The sequence below is a fragment of the Dicentrarchus labrax genome, unplaced genomic scaffold, assembly GCF_905237075.1.
Source record: "Dicentrarchus labrax unplaced genomic scaffold, dlabrax2021, whole genome shotgun sequence".
NCBI lineage: Eukaryota > Metazoa > Chordata > Actinopteri > Moronidae > Dicentrarchus > Dicentrarchus labrax.
In genome coordinates this window covers 8,564,009-8,591,706 of record NW_026136715.1, presented here as the reverse complement: position 1 = coordinate 8,591,706, position 27,698 = coordinate 8,564,009, and the positions used below count along the sequence as shown (strand labels likewise).

Sequence of the window (27,698 nt, the reverse complement as noted above, 5' to 3'; positions counted from 1 at the left end):
GGATGGAGATGGGCCACCAGGAAGATGTGATGAGGATTCAGAATGAAATTTAGGGCAGGGAAGTACCCTATCTCAAGGCTTTTTTTTTTTCTTCCTCTTCTTTTTTGTCAGTTGACAGACTTTTAAGCCATCTTCCTTTCCTGTCTGATTTATCTCATACAGAAGATCTTGCAAGTTCAATGAGTTCTCTTACCATCACTTTGAATGTGTTGAACACAGTACATGACAAGACTGAAATCAGAGGATAAAATACTATTTTATTTTATTCTGTGCATTATATTCAGCTCTTATCCACAGTCATGTATAAAATGATGTAAGAACCAATGCATATGATTTAATGGTAATTACCAGTTTCTAAATTGAACTATTTAAAACAGCATTGCACAGTTGACTGAACAAAGCTGATCAACTTGTTAAGGATTTAAGGAGTCTCATAACAAAAGGCATTATTCCTCACAAGTCTTTACCAAGCCCCACCAACATACTGTATATCAGTGTCTCATTTTCAACTGCATAAGCCCTTCAAATCAAAGCACCGTTTGTTTGGCCTTTTGGTTGTTAGTAATCTCATCAGAAATAGCTTTTCATTACTGAGCAAAGATGCCTGGGCTGCTTTGGTCTGAAGCCCAGAATTAAAGGAACAAGACTACATAGTACATTTTACCCACTGCCTTTCTTAGCAAACACCTAAAAATGGCAATATACATCATCCATACGGCAATTCCTATGTTGAGGAGATGGCAATACAATAAATGTGAGTGTCACAATCACAGCACCTTTATTGCTTTTTTCTACACATTCTGCAATGAGTTCACTGTGATTTATAGACATCGCTGGTCCATCAGCCTTGCAGTGGCCATGTGAGAGGCAACTGATGTATCAAAGCAATCATAGCTCTTTGAGTAGACATGCTCTATAGTGATGAAAGAGTGACATCATACAGAATATAAAATATGATGAAGTGTCAGGCAGCTGTAATAAGATCTGATTACTGAAACAGTGGTGAAGCAGATGCATGGTGTTACATCAATAAAAACAGAGCAACAAGATATGTGAAATCCCACTGAGTCTGCTCACAGAATGACTTGATTTTTATAGCACACACTTAAGCCATCAGCTTGCCTTCAATTTTAAATTAAACAATCAGAAAGAAAATATCAATGCCTCGAAGCCCTCAATTCAGAACATCAAACAGTGAGACCACAATGGGATAGACAGGCCGTAAAGGTAAATAACTGCCTTAAAGTCATTCTACCAAAACCTATACTCATGGGATAACCCTGATGTAATGGATTCTCCTTGAATTTCAATCTAAAGTAGAATTACCTAAACTCTTCTAAGAAATATCAGCTATCAGCTATTGGAGAAGCCCCAAACTCTTTAAGAGCTTCATAATGCTCAATTAAGTATGAAAATGGGAACATTTCCTGTCTGGGTGGAATTCCAGCAGAAATGTAAATTGGCCACAATTAGGTCACTTACTATTAGACATGCTGAAATAATCTGTTAAAGAGGCAATTAACAAAAAATAAATCACCTGTCAAGTATTTCAGCTACAGGCATATAACCATTGTTTATTGAAACAGAGCAGAAAAGTAATGGCCAAGGCTTGCCTGGATTTTTTTATATCATTCCTTATCACTGGTCACACATGTTCATACAGGAACATGTGTGACCAGGCTACTAAAATATGTTTCTGAAAAGATTTTCAGATGAGATATAGACAATGCAGTAACAGAATCGGATCTTGATTCATACCTGATCACCTCTGCCTAGTTTGAAATGAGTTTTAAATGAAAAAAGTTTTATTTAGCATGTCTTCAGGATATAAATTGGAGAAGAGGGGATTTACAGAAACTCAGTTTTCTTAGATATCCTGATTGTCTCACGTTTTCCCAGAACACATAAACACATAAACCAAACACTGGCTGTAGATAGGGCCTTCTAATCGTCCAATCGTTTTGAGTTACTTGTATTCAGCTTGATAGCTTGTTGGGATAAGTTATTTTTGATCACTTATTGGCAAGGATTTACTGTAAGTGCACCTAGTGAAGCCCAATTAAGAATATCTTCACTCCTTGTTGAAGAGTGAGTGACAAGGCCTAAGCTGATGTACTGTTGAGGTTTCCCTCAGAAGAGCAATCTACACTACAGAAAGGCAGGCCAGGCTGTCTAGTTAGCACCTCGGTGGCGGCTCTCTGTGGTTCCCCATGACTGGAATGAAAGCTATGCAGCATGACATTTCATCAATATAAGGAGGGTAGGCTGAGGGGGTTTAATTCCTAATCCAGCTGGTTTATGTGGGCTCAGGTCTACTCAAGAGCCTATTCAGATGCATTAGAGGTACTGTACATGGAAGGACAAGCATGACAGGACACTGGCACCATTTGGACCTTGTGCTAGTAGATTCTATGCCCTGTTGTGACAGACACGGCCGACGTGTCAGAAGCCAGTATTTCCAGTTATCATTCAATCTACGAGCAGTTTCCATGGTGTGCCATTTCACCTAAGCAGATTTGGTGGACATGTCCCATATGTTTTTTGTTTTTTAAAAAACAGAATGTTTTTGGGACACAGGATGTAATTTTGTTGGTGGGAAACACACTTAGAGACATGCTAGCAACCTTTGACTAAAATGCAATTTACCACCAGAAAATAAAATAGTTGATTGATTGGCACCAGAGGTGAGTCTTAGTTGTTAGCAGAAGAAAAAACGTATACAATAGTCGTTTTAGAGACTTTGAGCAGCATTGTCAGCTATTGCCTCAACTATTAGGCTCTGCTGTTCTTTGAGCTGAATGCTAATAGAATCATGCTAACATATGTATGTACAGGTGTCATGTTAGCACGGTGTATGAGCATGCTTCTGGGGACCATAGATGTGTGTATCACAATCCATTCAGTAGTTGTCCCTCTGGACCAATGTACCAACAGACTGACAGCACTGAACAGTGTTGCCATTTCTAGTCCCATGCTGCTAATGTGGCAAAAAAACAAACGGGTTTCCATGGAGAGAACATAACAGGAATTAAATATAGTTACCTCCCATAAGGAAATTAGATCAGCAACTGCATAAACAAAGTGTGTTAAAATCAACCGTTGATGTTTATCACCTGCTGTGTAGTGACATCTGTTTTGTGTCAATATTTTCTAATGCACAATAAGCGGCGCTAATAACACATTTTAAAAAGGTATAACACATAAAATTTGAATCGTTGTGTGGACTGTAGTGGACATTCTGGTACTTGACCTTGAGACCCTTAATGCCTTGCTCTTCATTTGATCTTCCCTTTCCGAAGTCACAACTGCCTCAAAGCCATGACAAGAAGAGCTTAGACCACATAAATGTCATAACCTTGATTATGTAATATTTTGTAATATAAGAAGAACACAGCAGACAAGGGGATAAGTACCTTGTTCACAACGTTTGATCTTCAGTAGCAAGGCGTTAGGGTTCAATTCAGAATCAAACTGTAAATTTGTTTCAACATCATACCATCTTCAAGTTCAGTGGAGTGTATGACTTCCAGCTACATTCTTATATTAGCTTCATAGTCCAAATTAATAGCAATATCTCTCTGCTAGCTACCACCCAAGGTCACCATTAAATTACCATAGTTAAAGCAGCTCGTAATGCTGAATGTTTCAATCACAGCCTCGGGTGACAGCTCAAACTCAGATCTGTATTATTTAAAATACTGACTCATTTGCTTGTATTTTCAGCAATAAAGAATCTACTTAACAGAAACTGCAGGCACCACTAAATGAACTGCTACCTGATTCTTTCCCTCTGACAGTTATACGTGTATGGTATCTGTAATGTTGTATCTGCAAGAATCAGATTCCATAAACAAAATGAACTCACCAATCATTTTCTTGTCAGCAACTGTTCTGTGAAAGATGAGTACGCTGTCATCAGTAATTACTGCAGCGAGAGATAAACTTCACCACTAACTTGTCATTGGTAGCCCTTCCCTCTCCCTCAGGCTATTCATCCCTCTTTACCTCATCCTGTGCCCCCACCCTGCTCCCCCTTAATAATAACCCACCCGCTTTGAGCATCCATCTGCCTAAACAGAAGAAGGCTATCCTTGACAGTCACTGTCTAGGCACAAGCTTGCAGGCAGCAAAATCAAACATGTTTTCCCAGAGGAATTAATATCTAGTAAAACCCAGGAGGCAGCAAGTTTATACCACATCTATAAACCAGTCTCAGTGGGAGTGAGAACAGAGCTGCAGACAGGTAAACCAATCTCACTCTCTGTATGTTTGTGTCTGTGTGTGACCGAGGGTACATCCTGACATGGGTCAGCCCTTACTTCTTTATGTTATCCAGGTGGATTAGAGTTCATGAAATGATAGAAGTAGAACACCTAGGGGGATTTACAGGATGCTCTTGAGTCTAATCTTGGGTTTCTAGGATTAAAGCATTGATTTTCACTCTTTGTTATGATGGTGGTGTGTGAAAGAGATTATGTCTTTCAGTCCGCTATCACCTTTATTTCCAACCCATGATATAAGAAATATGATGTAATTATCACTGCCACTTTGAATATGTACAGATAAATGAGATATCCATCTCTTTGTCAGATTATCAATGTATTTATCATTGCAGTACTTTTAATGCATTAATGTACTGAGAGCATTTAATCCTGAGCATTTTATTTCTGAGAATGGAGATCTCAGAGTAGCAATAGTCTGCAGTCAGGCTTTGTGTAACCATGTGAGGTTACAGGGACACAGCTAACTATAGCTTGGAAGCTGTGCACCATCAGTGTTTGTTGTGCACTTAGTATGACTTGGCCTCTAGATGACCACGGTTTTAAAATTTGTAAGCCCTCAGATCCATCCTGAATATAACAATGTGCCTAAGCTTTCTTGTAAAAAACAACTTTACGTAATAGTTTTTGTGTCACATAACAAGTAATTGCTACCACCCTTTTCTGAATACATTTGTAAAGGCTACCTTCAGAGAACAAATGATTTCAACAGAAGCTTTTCAATTGCAGTATCTGGTTTAATCAACACTTTGCATGAGTACATGTTTTCCCAACAGTGTGTAATGCCCACAGGAACTAACAAGCCTCAAGTTATAATAAACATAATAGGTTCACCTTTTGACCTTGCTCTACATATATGCCTCAAAGCATGGGTATACAGTAGATCTGGCAATTTTATGAGGCATGTAACCTACACAAACACATGTTAGAGCTGACTGTCAACATAATGGCAATATGTGAATCTGACTATGATGGTCTCTCTTTCATCCACTTAACAGAAGATTCGGTAAATTCTAGTGCCAGTACCTGTAAAATGAGAACATGCATTTTGAATGAAGTACTTGCTATTCTACAGTATATACGTTCACCAGCCTGAAGGTGCTTTAGAAAAGAAGGACTGGATATTTTGGCTAAGTGGCTGTCTGAATGAGTCTGAAAAATGATAACTATTTAAATGAAGTAAAGCTAATCTAAATTTCAGCACAGAGTATTATCATACTGTACTGTAATACTAGCTTGTGATCTGGAAAATGTAAAAAAAAAAAAAAAAAACACTACACATCAAGAAGAACATGGTCTCATTATTGGTATTAATGGTTATGTTCACATTCTATCTGCAGGTCCTTTTGACAGTTAACTCTTGCCAAAATGTGGAAAAGGGCGAAGAACACAGGTCCCAGCACCAACAGACGAAGTACAGTACTGCAATTCCTCCTTCCAATTGAAATGTCTTTTTTCTGCTTATTACTGTTCCATTTTACAGATTTAAGTGATAATAAAGTGGCCTGGTGTCCATCTATTGCAAACATAAATTGGTGCCACAGCAGACTGAAGCAAACAAGTGTCAGAGGAAGTTGTGAAAATCATTTTTTTCAGATACATTAGACAATGATAAATGACTGGTTTTATTATATATATATATATGTATATATTATATGTTCATTTTAAATAAGCCAGTTTTCTTTTTTTCCTCTTTTTATTTTTGTTTTACATTTACATGTAATTTCTTCCACTGTCTTTAATGGGCATTCATTTAATGGGAAAATATTACATACTGCTGTAAAATATAAATATCGCCTAAAGGTGAAATGTTACTAAGATCATGTCTTAGTCTAGACATCAAGTAATATACACCTTCACTGTAAAAAACAAAAAAATACTATACTGTAGGCTCTGCTGAAAGGATTACGCAGGGGAAAAATCACGACTCAAGTGAACATTGACAACACTGTTTTATACCACTATTTGATGGTGATTATCTGCAGTGACAGCCAGAAAGATTCTTTGACATGAGCAAACCAACTTAATTATTGTCTCATATACAGAAAACTGTGTGTAAGCCAATTCATCACCAAAACCGGTGGGAATGAGCTCACACTAATCCTGCCAAAACACAACAAATTGTTGCAGTCAACAAACAATTAAGAGTAGAAAAGCACTCCATGTTGTATACGCTGACGGATTGGCACATCAAGACAGGGGCTTTAACACACTTTGAAACATAAAGTATTCGGTTGTATAAGCAAAATGAGCAATGCTCAGTCTTCAACAATACTTTATAGAATTACTTAAGAAATACTGTCTTCTTTAACGCAGAAAATGAGAGTCTGGTCCTTTATTTAGTGTTTAAACCCAATGAATGCCTGACTACTATCTTAGAATTTTACTATGAACAATCTACCCAAAAACTATTATAGTGCTACAACAATTGGTGCTATTTAAGTATGATTGAACGAATATGGGAATATGACCAAACATATATTTGTTTGAATCTGCTATAATACATGTTCTTATAATAACCATACATCAAATGACAATGTGAAACAATCCAATAATGTGAAAGGGGTCTCCGTGTGATGAAGCTAGTGAGAATTATCAGCTAAATCTGCAGCTTTCAACAGCTTTATAGATCTTTATTTTCACCTCTTTGCTTAGATGTCCGGCCCAAAACGTCACTGTTTTGATTCATTCTCACTGCTCTCAAACTGTGGCATTGTTTTCGGCTGCAGCAAGTAGCTGTTTCAGTGAAAAAGCTCTAAAAACCCACTGTACACAACCTGCTCAGCATCAAACAGCAGACAGACAGTTAGTGATTAGGTGGTGAACATAGTGGAGCATTTTGCAGCTAAAGAGCCAGTTATATCGGGAGTTGGTGGGGACCAAAAACGGAGCTAAAAGAGAAAGAATATTGCAGATGATATGTCACTATTGTCAAGTTGTTTCTGCTGCCCCCAAGTGGCCAAACTCAGTTGTTGCAGGTTTAAAGAAACAATTATTAAAACTTTTGTAACAGCATTTGACATGGTATCTGTAAAAGGCAATGCAATGTGAAAATCACTCCAACCCCATGATGTGCAGCATCTCAATTTACTTCATTTCAGAAGTATGCAAGTTTAAGTTTGCCCAACTGACAGGCACTTCAACAGTCAGTTGACTAAAGGTCCTCTCTCTCAGGATTCAGTGATAAACTGAGGGTGAGAAGAAAACATCCCTGGATTAAGGTTGCCTGCTTGCTGCCCTTTACTGTGACCCTCTCAGTGCTTCAGTTTATTCAGGCCTCTATGAGCTTTCCTTTTCCACATTATGCTTGACTGGGTCTTCACATCCAGCCTCTCCGCCATTTATTCTTGTCTCTCACTCAATTACTTCTCTGTCTCACTCTGTCTATCTCTCTATCTATATCACATACACCCAAAAATAACGGCAAATAAGTGCACCATAAAACTTGGGTAATCATCAACATTTCTGCAAATATAAAGAAATGTCAGCAGGACACTTAATGTCCTGTAGCCATAGCATAGCATGCACTCATGTACTTCTAACTGAACAAGTGTCTTTTTTTCTCCATCAGGCTTCTCCATCGTTCATCAATACATTCAACGTTTTAATGAGGTGTCCGGCAACAAGACAGGTGAAATGAAAGAGCTGTTTTATTTTCAAACATAGAATGTGTTTTTTTTCCATGCAGTACTGTGCTGTTTGAAAACAATACTGAGCTACATCCATTATTATGAATAATGGAATAAATATTGAATAATACATCAGGTAATATTGAATACTGTGTTTGCTTGTGACCTGTCCTGTCTTTGTGTTAATCTGAAATCTGAAATATCTATTTGCTACCGTGTCAAATCAGTCGTGCTTAGTTCCACGTCTGACTGATTCTCCTATTTCAGTCCTTGTCAGAATAATCGTTAATCCCTGGATTAATGTTGTTCGTCATCGACTCTTGTGTGATCCTCTATCTGTGCACATCCAAACCCTGATGTGAAAGTGAATATGTATACTATAGCTGAAACAAACAGGAGATTAATCAATTAGTCGATCAACAGAATAACAATCTGCAACTATGGTAATCAATTCATTGTTTCAAAAGGACCAGTGTGTAGGATTCAGTGGCATTTATTGATGAAGTTACAGACTGCAACCATTTGAATACAGCTCAGCTTTCCAGGAATGTGGGAGATATCTCTATCTCCAACACCAAATCACCAATTTCTAAGTCTATAACATGATTATCCTGATTTGTGCTAATGAGCAATGAGCTGGCACGACTGGTATAATAGAGGTAGAATAGCGGACACCTATACTCTGTAGAAACATGCAGCTGTCATTGGTTGAAGTAACTTTTCAGTAAACTCATAAACAACAGGAATATATTGGGCTTGTATGTACATAGTTACTTTTTTTTAATCTGAGATTTGTGTGTAGCATTTCCCATTTATTTGGTCGTAAGAAAGTGTTTGCACACACACACACACACACACACACACACACACACACACACACACAGCATCACATTGAATACTTTTGAAATTCCTGACATCTACCGGTACCAAAAAAGAAATCTGTTTAGTTCTACCAAAAGCAGCACTCCTATTTGGTCTAAATATTTATGTCCTGAATTGATTTTGGTTTGGTTTGTTTTTAATTGCAGGTTATAAAATACTTTACTTCGCTCATAATTAACTGGTTTTTATTATCATCTTTGCTGGCTTTGTTTAGCTGTCATCCGAAGAAGATCGAAGACTCCTGGAGTAATGATCACGCAGTATGTAGTAAACATGCCAGAGGGAAAAAGCACCCCAGATTTCCAGTGTAAACCAATCCCAGTAACCATTAAAGAAGGTGGGTTTAATTATGACACAGAACTAAAATTGACATATCTATGCAATTGTATAGTCACCTAACCCAGTATCTCCCACCTCCACTGATTAAGACTGCTTCACTTTAACCTGCTATGCACAACTCTTTGCACAAACTTTACCTTGTAATAACTTCACATGTACAGTTAGTTATACAGTTTAAAATATTTTTGCACACCATATTTCTTACTGCATATAGTGTATATATTTTCATTATAGTCTTTATATTTTCTATGATGTCTATATTTTTATTTTATTGTTCTTTATTGTATTTTTACACTTGCCCCTGTGCTGCTGTGTCAAACTTGAATTTCACCCACAGTGGATAAATAAAGGAACATCTTAAAAGAAAGGCATGATAATAAATAACTAACCAACAAAAAACACAAGAAGCACCACATTTGCATCTTTTTCCAAAAAAAAAAAAAAAGTTATATTTCTATATATCCTTCAGGTAAATTAGCTGTTTTCAAGGCCATGGTGATAGGGGATCCAAAACCAGAGGTGTCATGGAGAAGAACCAAAGGGACAATATCAGACAAGGACAAATTTCAGAGTAAATATGATGAATCAACTGGAGAGCATATATTAGAGGTGAGTAAATTATTTCACCAATAGTAAAACTCCTTTGAGAAGATACTGCTTGAACTTTAACAGCTCATTAACACTGTACAGTATTAAAGTAAGAGCTCTCTGTTATGTGAATTCAGTCTTGTGCATCAGATAATTTGCTATGTTACATGTTTGTGTTTCTAGATTCACAAAGTGTCTGCTGTGGAAGCAGATACATACAAATGCTACGCTGTGAACGAATATGGCAAAGCTGTCTGCACAACAACACTGAACGTGACTGAGGGTAAGAGTTGTTCACACAATACAGTTATAAACATGACCTGTGATATGTGTTTTTATTGTGAATGTCAAGGAGTTGGTAAGTCTATAACTGGCATTGTATTTTACTTTAACACTTAATCTCATTTAATTGAGAGTTTGTATATGTAAGTACTGAGAAACATGTGGCCATCATGAGCAACTCCTACCAATGTGTAGTTCCCCCATAGCTTTATCTGACGTCAAATCTACAGTATAGCTGTAAAAGACATTAAGAAATACTGAATTTGCTGCTTTCAGCTTCAACAAATCCATCAGATTTCAGAAAACTGCTGCGGAAAAGGTAAAAAAACAGATATTATGATAGTGAGATATTAAAATACCTTATAAGATATTTCTGCATGTGTGTGGATTTTATCACTGATTCTTGTGTGGCTGTCAACACTTTTGCTTAATACCTTTAGTAAAGTAGAGCAAAACCAGGAAAAACAAGCAGATGGGGAAACTGATAAAAGATTCTGGGACACGATGCTGAACGCTGACAGGAAAGACTATGAGCGTATCTGTACTGAGTTTGGTTTTGCAGACTTGGATTTGATTCTCAAGAAACTGGAGGAGAAGAAGAGGGACAGAGTGCCTAATATGTGTAAGGTATGAAAATTGTCAGTTCTCAAAGTAAATGCATTATCTCCTGCTAAATCATCAGTGTAGTTGTTAACAAGCTATCATGGATTTCACATTTCACTGAAGACATCTGGCACTAATTAAAGTCATTTTCATTCTGAATATTCAGCAAACTTAACATATTTTTGTGTGTTGTGATAGCTTAATAGTTCAAATGCAGCTATCAGTTAAAATTAGCGGGAGAACTGTGTTTCAAATATTAACTTAGGACAAATTATCATCCATTTTTATTGCTCATTCATCTAAATAATTCTGCCACTTCCACTGCCATCTCAATCAGCTGTTTCCATTGCTTGTCAGTATCATAAACCAGGTATAATTATGTTAGATAACTTTGCTTTATTAGAGCTAGAAATTGTGCTTAAAGAAGCACAGTGAGACAGATTAAGATTATCTGTTGAGCTCTTTTAAAGTATTAGATTGACTGTCTGTAATTACTCCCCATTTGCTATATAGTGAATGTTACCCTCTGTCCATGATATGTGCACTGCTCTACGCTAACAATACCACAGTACAATGTGTCAAATGTTATAAATAGACTTCACCACCCATGTGAAGCTTCAGCAGTAAAATACTATCCTATTATTTATTTATATTGATTATATAATTAATATAGCTATTTTAAAAGAATAAGGTTCATCAGTTTGTAATTACTGAAATACAGTTTATATATTCACCTTTTTGGTTTTTATCAGAGCTATCCTTTGACATTTTTTTAAAAACATGCACAATATAGTAGTATAGAGTATGGTGAAATTACCTTTTTTAAATAGTCTAGAAGAAGTAGAATATGAAAGCTTTAGGTTATCTGTAACTTGTCTGTGTACTTGGTAGGATGGTGTAATTCCCTATGATGAAGATGCAACAGAGAAACACAGCCTAAAGAGTGCTGGGAGGACAGATTTTAGAATCAAGGGCCTGATGCAAAAGGACACCGGGCTAAATCCGGTGGATGAAGACGTCATCCTTCTCAACACAGGCCTGAATCAGGTGGATGAAGACGTCAACCTCTTCCCTACAGACTTCAAACGTAGGTTCAAGCAAGGAACATTGGAACTGAAAATCTTTACAAATCAGAAAATTCTTTGGGCGCATGGGAGATCAACTGGTAAGGCGAGGGATTCCAACCTGCGGCTCTTTGCTAAAGGTTGTCCCCCCCTTCTCTCTCTCTCTCTCTCTCCCCCCTTACCTGTCTACCTTCACCTGTCCTAGCAAAATAAAAAGGCATAAAAATATCTACCAAAAACAAGAAAAGAATTATCATTGTCCCTGTGTATCCATCCAGGGTTTCTGATCTCTGAATTGAATTTAAAGTAGAAAATTATACAAAGACAGCTTGCATTTAAAACGCACAAATATTGTAGCGAGACCCCACCACAGTAATGGCAACTTGTTTACTTCAGGTTAACAACTCAGATTTGTGTATACAGATCACCTATTTTAGTAGCTTCGTCTAACAAACTGAATAGATAGTTCACCGACTTCCCTGTATTTCTTTTACAGTTTCCAATGTGGACTTTGTTATAAAAATTCAAGAGGTTAAAACTCAAGAAAGAGAGGCTGCCCTTTTTGAGTGTGTCCTGACACACCCTATACCCCAGATCACATGGATGGGCAAGGGTAGTGTCCTGGAGGATGGAGAGAAATACAGCATAACCGTGTCAGACCACAAATTGATCCATAGGCTGATGATCAAGGACTGCAAGCAGCTGGACAAAGGCATCTATTCAGCTGTAGCTGGCATTACATCCTGCAGTGCCTGGCTGGTTGTGGAAGGTAACATCTTAAAGTATTATGCGCTAATAATCAATTTGTCAAAGTGTGCTGAAGTGATCCTTATTACTGCCATAATTATGAGTTATATGTCATGTATAATGTATTTTATATCCTCTAAGCTGAGAGTGACCCAGCGTCTGCTGGTAAGAAGAAAGCTCATAAAACTACCTTGGCTGGTGGAGCACGGGCTGACCTTGAGAAAGTGGCAAGAGAACAACAAATAAAAAACCGAGAGGAAATGGAGAAGATTTTAGCATCTGTAAAAGCAAAATATGAAGAAGGACAACAGAAAGACAAGAAGACATTAACCACTAGTGAAAGAGATGGTGAAATAACTGCAGTCACTGGACCGGGTAAAGATGGCAGAGCAGTAAAGGACAAGACTAATGCTGCAAAAGCCAGTGCCATGTCTGACTCAACTGGGAGCAAAGATAAAGCAAAGATCCAAAACTCAAGAGGAGATGGCACAGTTACAACATTAGATGTTTCAGAGAGCGCAACAAAAGCAGAAATGCAACTGAGAGTAGATGAACCCAAGAACAAGAAACACACTAGATCTGGTCAAGCGGATTTTGACAAGGTAACAGGTAAAGTCGATCTATGCCTAAGAATCAGCACTGTGAGTAGTCAGTGGTGTTTTAAAATGTGTGTTTATGGTGTGTGTTTGGGTTTTGTTATTTCAAAAGAATAGGAGAGTGGACTAACTTTTAATATAATTGACATACCACAGATACAAATGAAGGAGGTTATTCCGAAGAGAATGAGGACTTCAATGAATCTGCCAATAATTCAAGACACATAAAACATGGTCAAGAGACAGATAATAGAGAAATTGGTAAGACAACTGCTTTTAATATCCCTACTTATGTAAATGGACCATTTTTTTATGGTTGACAACACTTTTAAAAATGTGTTTGGTTAACATCCATGCTTATTTTCTGTCTGTCCAGAATCCAGCAGCAAAAATGTTGATGTTCAATTAAGAACGGATTCTGATGGAAATATAGACTCTACTGGATCGGTCAGACACCAAAAGCACACAAAGAAGGTCCAATGGAAACCAGAAACATCTGGTAAGATATATAGCCAAACAAAGGATCGAAAGTCCGTTCTTAAATCATTCACGGCGCACAAGGCTGAGCATCTAGAACATTGCTAACAGCATTATTTTCTTTTTAATTAGTGTAAACGTAGTTTTAAATGTTCTTAAAATTCACCGCAAGAAATTGTGCTTTGTTCTAATAACAAACTTGTGAACTTTTACCATGATTGAATCTCAGCTATACAGATGGTCTTTGCCCTTTAGTGCTTGGATTAAGTGTGATATACTGAGAAGAGCCCTTTTATATTGCTGTCAAATTTCATGGGGCCACCACTAGGCTTTCTTAGCACTACGTTTGCTGTTGAACTTCAAAGGAGACCGGGAACAACACTACAGTTAATGTTGATATATTGACAAACATTAAGACCACAAAAGACGAGTTGTGTCTAGGTTGCAATGTAATAGATTGTATGTACTGATTTTGCACAATGCTTTCTAAATATAAGCAGCTGAGTGATAATATGACTGCCAATATCTGTCAACATTAACTATGAATCTTGATCAGCCGTTTACCACCTAATTCAGCATATAATTCTGTTGGGTTTGCTGTTTTTTGCACCAAAGATTAGAAAAATTGTAAATCCATTTGTCGTTCCGGTTATGGTTCATTGCGATGCCTTTGAAACCCATAATCCATAACTTTTAAATTACAGATGTAAATTTAAATTACCGACCAGGTAACGTAAACATGAATACATTACTAACTGATGTGCTCCTCACAAAACACCTGATCAACATCACTCAGAGATTAAATTCAATTTTGTTATATCTGACATACCACAGATACAAATGAAGGAGGATATTCTGAAGAGAATAAGGACTCCATTGAATCTTCAAATAATTCAAGATACCGAAAACATGGTCAAGAGACAGAACAGAAAGAAAATGGTAAGACAACGTAGAAATGTAGAAAATGTACTGCCCTTCATATCCACATCTATGTAAATGGTAATCTTTGTGATTGACAAAACAATTCGAAAAGTTAGGGGGTAGAACGGTAAATAAAATTTACAGTTCGGCTCATCATGGTTTTGGCATCACGGTTTTCGGTTCAGTTCAGTACGTTTTACTACAGCAAGGGGGGAAAGGCATTGCCATTTTCAATATGCTTTTCATGTATTTGGCAAAAAAAAAATGTTTGCCTTACACTTCATTGTCAAATCTTCATTAAAATAATGTGTTTTTTTAATAAGTTCAGACACAAATGCTGATTCATTTTTATATAAAATGGCCACATTACTAATCACAAAAATATTCGAGAGAATAGGCTACTTCACTACAATAGGCAATACAATACATTACTTTATATAGTAGATTAATTCACTACTTAAGTCACAAACTACTTTAATCTGCTCACTTTGCTGGTCCCCCACCCGTGATTCAGGTTAAACAACAGCAGGTGTGTCAGGTGCGTGTGGAGGTGTATTGTTGTTAATCAATCCAATCCAACGTTGTACCGAATGACATCAGCACCAGCTGTTTACTGCTGTTTACTCTTGCTTCACCTGGTCCGTGATTGTAAAATTGCCACCGTATCTTCACTGTGTTTCTCTGGGGATCAGTGGGATTGCCACTACTTACTGGGAGGGAGAGATGCTTTACTGAAGCAAAGGCGCAAAACACAATGTTACCTCATAGCCTATTTCAACTGAACTGAACACTACATACATGCTCCGACCCGTGACTTGCGAACCGAACAGTTTAGATTTTTTTACTCGAACCGTTCCATCCCTAAGAAACGTGTTTTGCTCAGTTAAATCCATACTTATTTTCTAAACCATATTTATTCTTTCGTGTGTTATGTCTGTGCAGAATCCAGTGGCAAAGGTGTTGATGTAGAGTTAAACCAGATTCAACAACTTTCCAAAAGTCAAAATGAAGTGATTGATTCTGATGGAAATATAGACTATACTCGGTCTGTCAGACGCCAAAGGCACACAAGGAGAAGTCAACGGAAACAACACACATCCGGTAAGAAACAACAAGGAACATACTGACTGCTAGAAGTGTGAATCTTCACTGGCCTCACTGTTCCATTTCGATTATGATTCATCTGTCAGGGATTCAATGCATTTAGCTCAATGTTTGTCCTTATTTCAATACAAGAGAACGTTGTTTAAAACTTAATTGTCCAGCCGTCGACGGATAATCAACAATCAATGTCAGTAGGCCATAATTTTGGCTGTAGGTTGCAAATTACAGATTATGTTGTGTCACTGCATCAATGTAGAACTTTCCTCATCCGCATCACGATGCATTTTAAAATTGAGAAATTTCCACACTATTAATTGCATGGAGGAAATGTACCACAGTTACCCCTCACACTTATCAGATATGCTGTATAGTACAGTACTGACAGAAGAAACTGAGTGAGAATTATTAAACTACTAATGTAGTTTAATAAAATGTTAAAAATAATAAAACTGCAATGCAATAGTGTTCTGAACTTACTGAAAAGCCACTGTGTACATCTGAGTGTATACTACCTGAAGTCTGTGACTACAACACAGATCCAAATGAGCTAGCAAGTGACGATGAAGCAAGTGACAGTGATGAGAATGAAGACTCTACTGGCCAGAAGAATTCAGGTTCTTCAAAGGAAAGCCAACAGCCACAGAAAGCAGTCAATGGTAAGAGACCACAATTGGTAATAGTACGGGTTAATGGCCAGAAAATAACTTGTGCTTCCTGAAGCAGTTAATATTGTTTCACAGCTTGTTCTTGTGAGTGAAAGGCGAGTTAGTATTTTTTGGGGCTTTTTTATTGCCTTTTTATGATAGTGACAGCTGAAGACAGACAGGAAAGGGGGGCAGAGGTCAGATTCGAACCCTGGGCCACTGCAGCAACTTACTGACTCGTTTAATAAGCCCCACATACTGTATAACTCTATTGAGATTGTCAAAAGTATTGATACTTACATACTGATACTTTTTTCAATACCACATATATAAAACGATACAACCTCCATAGGTTCGATAGTATCCAAAGTACCAAAGCTATCAGGTCTACAATCAGATTTTCAATTGCACTCTGCTCTGCAGAAAAACACAGGGGGAGAGACATTCTCTGATATTGTATTGTGAATTAAGTAGAATTAATATTGTGAAATAAGAAATAGCCTACTAGAAATAGTAGGTGTGTTTATTGACTGTATGTAGGTTGTTATTATAACAAAGAAAAAATATTCTATTTTGTGCACCTAGGACTTTTATTTCCTTTTCTGCTGTAGTATTGAAAGAGGTATCAAGTATCTTTTTTATACCAATACTGTATCAAGGTTTAAAATTATTGTATTATGATAACCTTAAACTCTTATTGTACACATAATTTCTATGGAAGTGAATCGTGACCAAAATTTAAATTAAAATGCATTTGCAGAAATGCTTTTTCATTTTAAGAATGTGGCTGCATTATTTGACTCATAAATAAAATTAATAATCAATCATCCTATTTTCATTTGCATTTTCTTCTTAACTGCACATTTTACGGTAAAGCAAACCCCCGAGTGTAATAATGCGATTATACAAAAACCACCAATAACAATACAGAAGAGCAGCTACTGACGTCACTCTCCTGCGCCGCTCAGATTGCCAAATCGTTTTCGAATTATGGGCACTATTTTGCGGGGCAGATAACGAAAACTAAAAAGCAATCTCCTCTTTGTTTTCTTTTTGACTATGGCATAAAATGTGCAGTTAAGAAGAAAATGCAAATGCAAATAGGATGATTGATTATTAATTTTATTTATGAGTCAAATAATGAAGCCACATTCTTAAAATGAAAAGGCATTTCTGCAAATGCATTTTAATTTACATTTTGGTCACGATTCACTTCCATACATTTCTGCGCACTCTGAGACTGTTATGATGGTATAATTAAACACATCTCAATCAGTTCAGAGTTAAATATTTTGATTTTTAAAAAGATGAAAGTGCAGGTCCTAAAGACCACAGCGAGTGTGACGAGACTGAAGATGCAACTGGCTTTGCCACACACTCAAGGCGTAAAAGACAAGGCCCACTGATAGAAGATATAGTGATTGGTAAGTAACATAAAAGGTGACTGAATCACAGGAAGGGGTTCCAGTTGGATGCATCGCATAATCAAATAATCAATACATTTTTCATTTCAGTACTACTCTACACAGCACTAGCTAATAGTGTTGAATTCCAGCTGGTTAATGTTATGTGCATAGAGTATGTGTGTATTTATATGACATTTTCGTATGTTATTAATACTTCAGAACTTGGAACCTAATGCAGCCACCACAAACTAAAAGCTTCATAAAACATAATCATTAATTGACCATAACATATAGTACCATAACTCTGTTATAGTTTGTAGTAGGGCTGTCAGTTTTATTCAAACATTGTTCAAAAGTGGTTAATTTTTTAAGTGTAAAGACCTTAAATTGCAGTCTATAAATGCAACAGATTGTCTGAAGTAGTTTGCCTTATAATCCAGCAGAGGGGCCTATGGCATGCCCTATTGAGCTGTCTGTAAACTATGCTAGTCATGTTAAATTGTTTGCTATGAAAATGGAGGACTCTAGCAAGCAAAGCATGGAAAGGAGCCAATCCGAAAAAGTGACAGCCCTAGTTTGTACACACTGGTTTTGCATGTTTAACCTTAAATCACTTTGACAATTTGTATACTGTCAACAACAAATGAGAAAGAATCTGGGAGAAAGACTGCATTACAACAATGCAAACATAAATCCATTTAGAGAGAAGTCACAAAAAAATATCACTTCCAACTACAATCAATTCCTCTGCAACTGATAATGGTCTTCTTTTCGACTCATTACTCATTTATTCACGATCATCCCTGCATGTTGTTTATCAATTTGCTCTGTATTCCATGTTGACTTGCTGTTTTGACACAGCAGGGAGCCTCTCCAAGAGCTACACTGAATAAAAACAAATTCTTCTGTCATCTTTATTTAGTATATAACATGAGTGTTCCTGACAGATCTGTATTTGGCTAGAGAGAGTCAATACATTAAACAAAACAATGTACATTAAAGAAGAAAAGTGTGTTTTGAAAATATTGTAGCACATGTACGAACCGGAGAAAACAAAAAAGCTCCCTGCAGAGATTGCAGAGCTATCTGAACAATACATCAATAAAGAACATTAAGCACAATTTTACAAAACATAACGACGACAAAATGAAACATTAGCTATTCTTTCTGTCACTGTTAAACTTCTTTTGGATGTTAGTGCAAATAATCATAGTGCCTTACTGTTCACTGTTGTGTATGTTAGATCCAGGGGTTCAGTTCATCTGTGGTTTGTCTGATGTCACCGCGATCATCAATGAGAGTGCTGTGTTAACATGTAAGCTCAGCAGTGAAGACTGCGAGGGAGCCTGGTTCAGAGACGGCAAAAAGGTTAGTCGTAAAGGTCAAACTCATCATTTTCTTGAGTACTGTGTCAGTGTCTGTCAAGAAAGCGAATTATGGTGGCCTAGATATCTATGGTCACTTTCACACCTGTAGTTTGGGTTCATTTGGCCCAAGGGGAAAAGATGATACATTGTTGCCTTTTAGTTATGGTGCGGTTCATGTTCACACTGACCTTTTACAAACAAACTTGTAAGTATTAAGGCTGACAGATAACTGGGCAGTTCTGGTAACACCACCTTGCATCATCCAATATTGGTCACTGACACGATGTCAGTTAGCACCTTTAGGAGTATATTTATCTTTTCTGGTGTCACAAAAAGCTCACCAAGAAATAAGTGATTATGATTTTGGACTGTAACTGCGCTTTGTATATCAATTCAAGGATATTCTAGGCTATACAGTGCAGACAGATCGGGATATTGCTTTTCAGTTCACCATAAGCAGGTGGATTCAACTGTAGTTTAACTACTAAATTCATGCCAAAAATCACGTATCTACTTCTCACAGTCCTTAGATTGATCGGCTTTGCTTTGAGACTACAAATGAACCACACCAACTTCTTCTCGAAAGCGGGCAGAGACCCTCCTTTTCAGGCAGTCTCTGTCCCGTTGTTTAGTTCAACAGCTTTCACACCAGACTAAATGAACCACATTAAAACAGTAAACACACTAGAGTTCATTTGCCAGGGACCTTAGTTGAATGCCATCCCCTTTTTTTCTCTCATCTCATGTCTCTGTTAAAAATATATATAACATAAATGTTTAAAAAAAACACTTTCTTGATTGGGAATTTGTTATCCACTGATGGTAATTTCAACAGATTTAATATACTACGTGTTCACCTATGATGCACTTCAAACATTTGGCAGATTTTCTTTGGGCCAGTTTGGGACACAGCACAGCTGGGCACAAAGCCCTCTGGGCCATGCAATGTTACTGATTTCAACAACAAAATAACTCACAGTAGCTACATTTGTTTATTTTCATCTTTCTTCCCCTTTTACTATCAGATATCCCCAGATGACAATTTCACTATCACTAATGATGGTGCAATCCATAAATTAGTCATAATCAGGTGCAAGGAAGAGCACTCTGGGAAATACCGTTTTGAGGCAGATGGTCGTAAAACAGAGGCGATGATCAACGTCAAAGGTTTGAGAATTTGTCACAGCCACTGGTCCAAATCAGACTACAGCAAAATACCATATAAACACTGCACTGACCCTAACTGGCCTCTTTTTTCAGATCCCCCAAGGTTTGACCCTAAAGACTTCAGTGCATTCACTGAGCCTGTAAAAGTTAAAGTGGGGCACAATGCCATTTTTAAACTGCATTTTGTTGGCCATGAACCCATAAAGATTCAGTGGTACAAAGAGGGAGAAGAGCTCCAAGATGACAACAATACAAAGATTGAGAAATCTGCAAGTCACAGCCGCTTGCTCCTGAGCAGGTGCCAGAGGAAGGAAACAGGAGAGATCAAGATCAAGCTCAAGAACGAGCATGGCTTCACCGAGGCAATTTCACAGCTAATTGTGCTTGGTGAGTGAATACAGGACAATGCAGGAATTCAACAAAGGAAAATCTATCACCCACGTATTTTTTTGTATGCTGTAAATATAACAACAATAAAACTGTCAAATCAGTTGAAAGGAAATCATTAACATCTAACTCCTTAAAGAAAATTACCATCTTTATAGATGCCAAATGATGTGATTTGTGCAGCAACCTGAGCAGGAAGAACTACTTTACTCTTATAAAATCTGCAAACAGCAGTACCCTTAAATGCTTCATAGCTCATGTGGATAAAGGTAAAAAATAAATAAAAATCAGGCCAGTCTTTTCTCTAGCAGGTAAAAGGAGTGCCACATTTTACTGATCCCATCTGTGACAGGACATATTTAGGTACTCATTTTGCAAATGCAGCTCTCAAACTGCCATACTATTGACTGAAAAAAATATATATCAAGATTGGCTATTGTTCTTCTTGAAGCAGAATCCCAGGTTGTGATAATGTGACAGGTTAAAGATGTGTTTTGGAAATATATTTCAGAGCTTGACAAAAGTTGCTACATCTGCAAACACTGCCAGCATCAGAACTGTCAAATTCCACCATGATTATCCCTCAGCGGAAATACTGTTTCCCTAACATTAAGGCAGCATTCGCCTTCTCACATATAAAAAGTTAGGAAGGGTTTTCAAACTTTGAATTACCCTGTTTTTTGTTTGTTTCAGACAAACCTACTTCACCCCTGGGCCCTGCAGAGCTAACAGAGAGCTCAGCTGTATGTATTGAATTTAGGTGGAGGCCTCCAAAGGACGATGGTGGCTCACCAGTGATTAACTACATAATGGAGCGACAGCAAGTAGGACGCAACACCTGGAAGAAAATAGGGGAAATCCCAGGTGTGCCCAGCTACCGTGATACAGATGTGGAACATGGCCGGAAATACTGTTACCGTATTCGGGCAGTGACCGCGGAGGGTACAAGTGAAGTGATGGAGACTGACGATATGCAAGCCGGCACACTCGGTGAGTCAAACTGCGATGTCTGTCAGGTCAGTTCGCCCTATGCCTCCTACTGTGTCTCGAAGACAGGGATAACAAAGGGTAAACTGCATCTACTGAGATTTCACTTTTTGTTAAATGTCAATAATGACACCTATGTGTGGTGTATCCTTCTTAGGTGTTGTCCAACCATTACTTATTGAATATTAAGAGTTTTATGGGTCTACTGAAGAGGTATACTACGTACCTAGATAGGTCACAAGTCAATCACAGGCCTAACAAACATGTTTCACACCTCTGGATAATAAATTCAAGTCTTCATCTCACTCAGCCTGCATGTGAGAGAAACCAGAGCTCCCAACCAAGCAAGGAGAGAACTTGTTACTGCACACATAAAGGTCAGGTGACAGGTTACAAGCTGGGACATTCTTGCTGTGAGGGTACGGAGCCAACCACGGAGCCATCAAGACGCACAATATGTATTATGTAGATCTTATTGTTTAATCTGTACTGTTTCTCATAACACAACATGCTGATAAACAAACCACTGACAATGACTGACAATAAATCTAAAACTCCCCCACAATACCAAAAAGATGATGATGGAACATGTCACACAACAAACCAACACACTGCACTTATTTTCATTGACCAGAAACGCACCAAAGACAGCAACCTTTGGACTAAAAGAAAGCCAATCCTCTGTACAGTTTAGAAAACCTTGCAAGCAGATGCCTTAGGCTGAGGCCAACAGACATAAAATTCCTTCCCAGATCTCAGAGTCAACTATGTTAATTGTGTTTAAGGTGTATAAATCTGTCACACACAGAAAGTGTCATGTGTTTAAGCCTTTGTGATGACACAACAGCCAACTAATAAAAAGCCAGTTCAGCGGCTGACAACAGAGAAACGCACAACACAAGCATACTGAAAAAGGATAATGGCTTGCACTCACTGATTGAAGTCTTCCTTCATTGTGTGTTGTTGAAGATCTTCATCAAGATCATCAAGTCTCTCCAGACTCCACAGACACATTATCCAGAGTTAAAGGTCATCCTTGAGAAGTCTGAAAAAGTTGCTGTTGGGATAGCAGAACACTTTTTTTGCTGGTATCTTTAATCTTACATTAACTGATCAATCTGCACATCAACTAAAACATTTTTTTTCAACTAAATGTAGGATTAAGTGAGATATTTGTGAACAAAGGTATAAACTACAAAAACTGCAAAGAATTCACACCAATTAATGGAGTTAGTAGCATTGATGTATTAACTAAATACATCTGTTTTTATAGTAACTTATCTGGTTAGCAATGTAATTAATTGTAATTTGGCTGACAAAGTTAACTAGTAGTGTATACAGTATAGGTTAACATGTGTTAGTTAGCTAACATTACATAAGGCCTAGGTTTGTTTTTGTAGTTATTAGTTACAGACCCGACACAAAACCCATGCTAACAAACTGGAGATAAACAAAGAGTTTATTGGGTAATAAAATAAAAACAATTGGTGTAAATGAGCCAGTTTGTTTCATGTAAAAACCGTTGTTATATTTGAAAGCACCGACGGTTCATTTTTCCCTTTTTGAAGCCACAGCTCGTTTGACGTTCACTTACCGCTGTTTTCAGGATAAATTCGGTTTCCTCAAAGACGTTTATATTGACCGGTAATGAAATGTATCCGTCTGCTGAGCAGTAAGTTTTTAAACTAATTTCCCAAGATGTAACTCTGGGTGGCCGCAAAACCAGACCCGCACAGAGCGCCTGTATCAGACAGGGCAGCCCCATTACGGTGCAACGCAGGTGTGCAATGTGCCAATAACGCGCCTGTGCAGCAAATAAACAAATATCCGAACAAATATTTAATCAGGAACTCGCATTCAGATCTCATTTACAAGTCAGACCTACATAGTAAAAAATAGAGCAGAATAATAACAGCATGATAAATTCTAAATAATTACATATAAAAGATCCTTTACATAGGTATCAGCAAATATCTGCAGAAACTGCTGAATATGTCTTTCACAAACATTACTGAATCCAAATGGAAAAGGTACTGTAGTTTTTTTCTTTTCTTGTTGTGACATGTTAAAATGTTTTCCTGTGAAAAAGACCAATTCGATCATCAGCGGTTTCAGTGTCATTACTGCCCCCTGCTGATCTCCATTACTGGTTGCTACTGGTCTACACTCTGTTCTCTCTCATGCACCCTGTATCACAGAATCAAGTCAACTTGATTTTTTTTTTCTCCTGATCAACAGCCCAGAAGTCAAGATTCAATGTCCAATAATATTCCGGACAAAAGACTTAATTGATTAATCAAATATAATATTTTTGTTGATCTAATTTTCAAACTGCAGTTCTATAAAAAGCAAAGGATTTACCATAAGAGTGTAAATCAACACAAAACTCCGCACAGATGTCGAAGCAGTTTAGATTATTTGTAAGATGATCGTATTGGTATATTATTATTCATCAGTTCAGTCTCTCTGACTACAGCCTTAACCGCCAATGCCTGTTTTGTTTCTGCATACTTCAGCTTTTCCAGGCCCTCCAGCACCTCCACAGGTGATCAGTGCCTCTGACGACTGCATCAACATTTCCTGGGCTTCACCAAGTAACCGAGGAGGTTCACGTATCCTCGGCTATATTTTAGAGAAACGCAAGAAGGGGAGTAACCTCTGGACCGTTGTCAATGCCATGGATGAACTAATCAAAGGTCTGCAGTTTTATTTGACTGTACTCAGTCTGTTGGCATTGAAGACCATGACACTGATGTTTGTGTTGTTGTTGTTGTTGTTGTTTATCTGAAATGACTTCCAGAGAAGAAATATGCTGTGAAAGATGTTGTGGCAGGTATGGAATATGAATTCCGGGTTACTGCCATAAACCTCTCAGGAGCTGGTGAATTTAGCAGCCCATCAGAGTTTGTTTTTGCACGGGATCCCAAGAGTAAGTGTTGCAACGCATTAATAAACAATAGATTGCAGAAAATATATTCATGTACATATCTTAAAATAATACAATAAAATTAAAAATATTTGTTTAAGTTTATGAATGAAATATATACATGTATTATTGCTGATTTTAATAATACATCTCATATATTGTATACTGATTAAATCTACATATTTTACATTTGGTATTTTAATGTCATGTACCCCAGAGCCTCCTGGAAAAGTCACAAACCTGAAGGTGACAGAAACTTCTTATTCCCACTTGGTCCTGACTTGGACCAAACCTGAGGATAAACCAGGCATACAGGATGAAGCAAAGGGATATTTTGTTGAGATTCGGCAGGCAGAGACCATTGAATGGTCCCGCTGTAATACCACCCCCATCATCACTACTTCCTTCAATGTGAAAGGCCTCAAGTCCATGGACATGTACTGGGTGAGAGTGATTGCGACTAATGATGGGGGAGAGAGCGCTCCAGCGGAGTTGGCCAACTATGTCCTTGCAATGCCCTCGCCTGGTATGTCAACTCTAAAAAATTTAAGGAACAATATGTTGCTTGTTAGTTGTAGCTACACATTAACATTTTGAAGACAGTTCAAAGTCCACTTTGTTTCTTTACAATCGCATATTGCTATTTTTTTAATGCTTACCTACATGATCAGTATGCCATTTTATGTTAACAGCAATATTTTCAGCGCATTAAATCACTGATCATTCATTCTTAGTCTTTAAAATGAGGGACTCTTGCCATAGAACAACACAGAACACATATATATGTATTTAAGTTTACTGTAAGAACCGTCTGAAGTTAAATATTGTCCAAAGCACTTTTAATTGTTTTTATTCATTATTCTAGTGAGGCCAAAGTTCACCAACCACAAGATGATGAGTTTTATGGTGGTGAGGGCAGGAAACTCTGTCAGGATCACAGTGAACTATGAGGTGAGATTCATATCTGAGCTTTATTATTGATAAATGAGGCAAACCGTTGTTTCACAAACCCATTAGGGGAACTCAAAGAATGCTATATTCAGAGTTCAAATTGTCAGGATATTACTAATGTTCTTTTTTACAGGCCTCCCCATGGCCAGATATTATATGGCTAAAGGACAATGTGCCAGTAACAAAGCGAGTTACAATCAGTAACTCTGACGGATCATCCCAGCTGCTGATCCCCTCCTCTGAGCGCTCTGATTCTGGCATCTACTCCATTTTGGTGAAAAATCTTGCAGGACAGGAGACATTTAGTACAGAGGTCAGAGTCACAGGTAAAACTAAAATGAAGATATATTTTGTTTTGCCACATGAATGTCAGGTACATGTGTTAATGGATCAGCCAGTAAAACCGATTGTGGTTACAGATGATCCAAAGCCTCCTGGACCGGTAGAATTGGAGGAAAACGTCCCTGGCACAGTGACAGTGATCTGGGACCCTTCTCCTGATGAGAAGCGCGATGACCGCCTCCACTACACAGTGTCCAAACTGGACTCTGCCAAACGCACGTGGACCACAGTGGCTGACAGGCTCTTCAATAACAAGTTCACAGTCAGCAATATCATGCACGGGAGGGAATATAATTTCCGGGTCTATGCCAAAAACGACATGGGAATATCTGCCCCCTCAGAGTCACCAACCTGGGGGACAGAGAAGAAGAAAGGTGTGTTTATGCATCTTAAACAACCTCAAATGCCATATAGTCAGTTCTTTAAGAAAATTAATCTTATATTGTATCTCCTGTCTTGTAGAAAAGTTTGTGGTGAGTACACCGACCAGGAAGGACTGTGATTTGCGATGCGCCCCAACCATCATTGTGCCTTTGAAGCTTCACACTGCACCCAAAGGCTACGAATGCTACATGAGTTGTGCAGTGACGGGAAATCCCAAACCTCGTGTCACGTGGTATCGAAATCACATCAGCCTAAACACTAACGCCAACTATTACATCTCCAACACGTGTGGAGTTTGCTCCATGTTGATTCTCCGCGTAGGCCCCAAAGACATGGGGGAGTATACCGTCACTGCAGAGAACGCCCTCGGACGTGCTGAATGCTCCACCAGCCTATGTGTCAGAGGTGAGAGAGAAACACACCTGCACTTTAATTCAAATGATAAAAGAAACATACTTAATGATGCTAAATCATTTTATCTTTCTTCCATACAGAGTGAAGACTGTAAGAGCGCCACAATGTGAGCAGTATTTATTTTAAGGTTTAGAAATCTAATTCATGATGTTTGAACTGAAGTGGTTGTGCTGCTTGGATGTAATGCACCAGTTGCAATGAGAAAAAGATGGGATTTAATATTTATTGGACTGCTACTGAAATTAAAATAAAGCATTTCTCAATTAAAATATTGCACTCCTGATTTTTTGGAACCCCTGGAATACTGCACAAATATTACAGCAATATATACCAAGCAAGACCTTCTGACTTTTGGTCATTATAGGAAAATCACAGGTGTTACTAATTACAGTAACATTGTCAGTGTGACAGTGAGGCAGCATGTACAATACCAGGACCCTAAAACCAAAGCAGCTCAAATGTTTCATGTAGAAAAATACTGTAAAGCACATTGTTTGTATTAATGTTATATTATTTACTACTTATTTAAGCCACACTTGTTGGAAACTCTAAAGCAAACCTTTTGACACAAAGAATGTAACAAACATCTCAGGGGCTATAAATTGATCTGGTCTTTAAGGGCATATTTTAAATTGCCCTGCACACACATACAGGTGTTTTCAATTACCCCAGCTGATTAGACCTCTAGATTTAGTGGCATCTAGCAGTGTAGTTCCAGTGTCCTTCCTTGCTTCACCCTCCCTTCTAGAGCCAAAAGGAGTCACTATGTTGGCTGAATAACACCCCTATCTGGAGCGAGTTTGTTCTTTCGTCCCTTCTGGACTACTGTAGAAACATGGCAGTTCGCCATGGCGGACTGCATGGAAGGTGACCTGTGCAGATAGGTAGAAAACTCAGTAGAAGATAACAAAAACATAACAATTACTTTTTTCCGGTGATTATACACTAATGTAAACATACCTATGAATATTATATTCCATTTCAGCTAATAGACTATCTGAAATGTTACACAGTGGACCTTTAAGTTGGGTGGAGCTAAAGGAATTGCGTTATGCCACCAACCTCTATTTACTCGTCACATTACACTTCAGTACAGCACATATTTGCTCATGTTCACTTATGTTTAAGTCCATGCAATGCATGACTTCAAACATGCGGTTTCCAGACAGCAGTTCAGAGTTCACCTTTGTTCAACTTTGACCATGCAGATG

At 37.9% G+C, this 27,698-nt stretch overlaps 1 protein-coding gene across 2 annotated transcripts; it reads left to right on the top strand.

Moving 5' to 3' along the window:
* The first annotated feature begins 4,099 nt into the window (after positions 1-4,099).
* On the top strand, positions 4,100-26,686 carry LOC127377280 (immunoglobulin-like and fibronectin type III domain-containing protein 1). 2 transcript variants are annotated; one of them, XM_051425015.1, is made up of 29 exons: positions 4,100-4,243; positions 5,621-5,694; positions 7,852-7,911; positions 9,006-9,128; positions 9,600-9,739; positions 9,902-10,001; positions 10,277-10,319; positions 10,441-10,627; positions 11,495-11,690; positions 12,164-12,436; positions 12,556-13,023; positions 13,167-13,271; positions 13,387-13,509; positions 14,322-14,426; positions 15,351-15,509; positions 16,049-16,168; positions 17,464-17,580; positions 18,806-18,930; positions 19,955-20,096; positions 20,190-20,483; positions 21,177-21,473; positions 23,987-24,166; positions 24,271-24,399; positions 24,614-24,922; positions 25,262-25,347; positions 25,481-25,673; positions 25,767-26,063; positions 26,152-26,478; positions 26,568-26,686. In XM_051425015.1, the coding sequence occupies exons 2-29, from the start codon at positions 5,649-5,651 to the stop codon at positions 26,570-26,572; spliced, it is 4,749 nt and encodes a 1,582-aa protein (XP_051280975.1). In that variant the 5' UTR covers positions 4,100-4,243; positions 5,621-5,648; the 3' UTR covers positions 26,573-26,686. The 2 variants fall into 2 exon arrangements, with proteins under 2 accessions (XP_051280975.1, XP_051280976.1); XM_051425016.1 differs by lacking the exons at positions 13,167-13,271; positions 13,387-13,509.
* Positions 26,687-27,698: the final 1,012 nt, after the last annotated feature.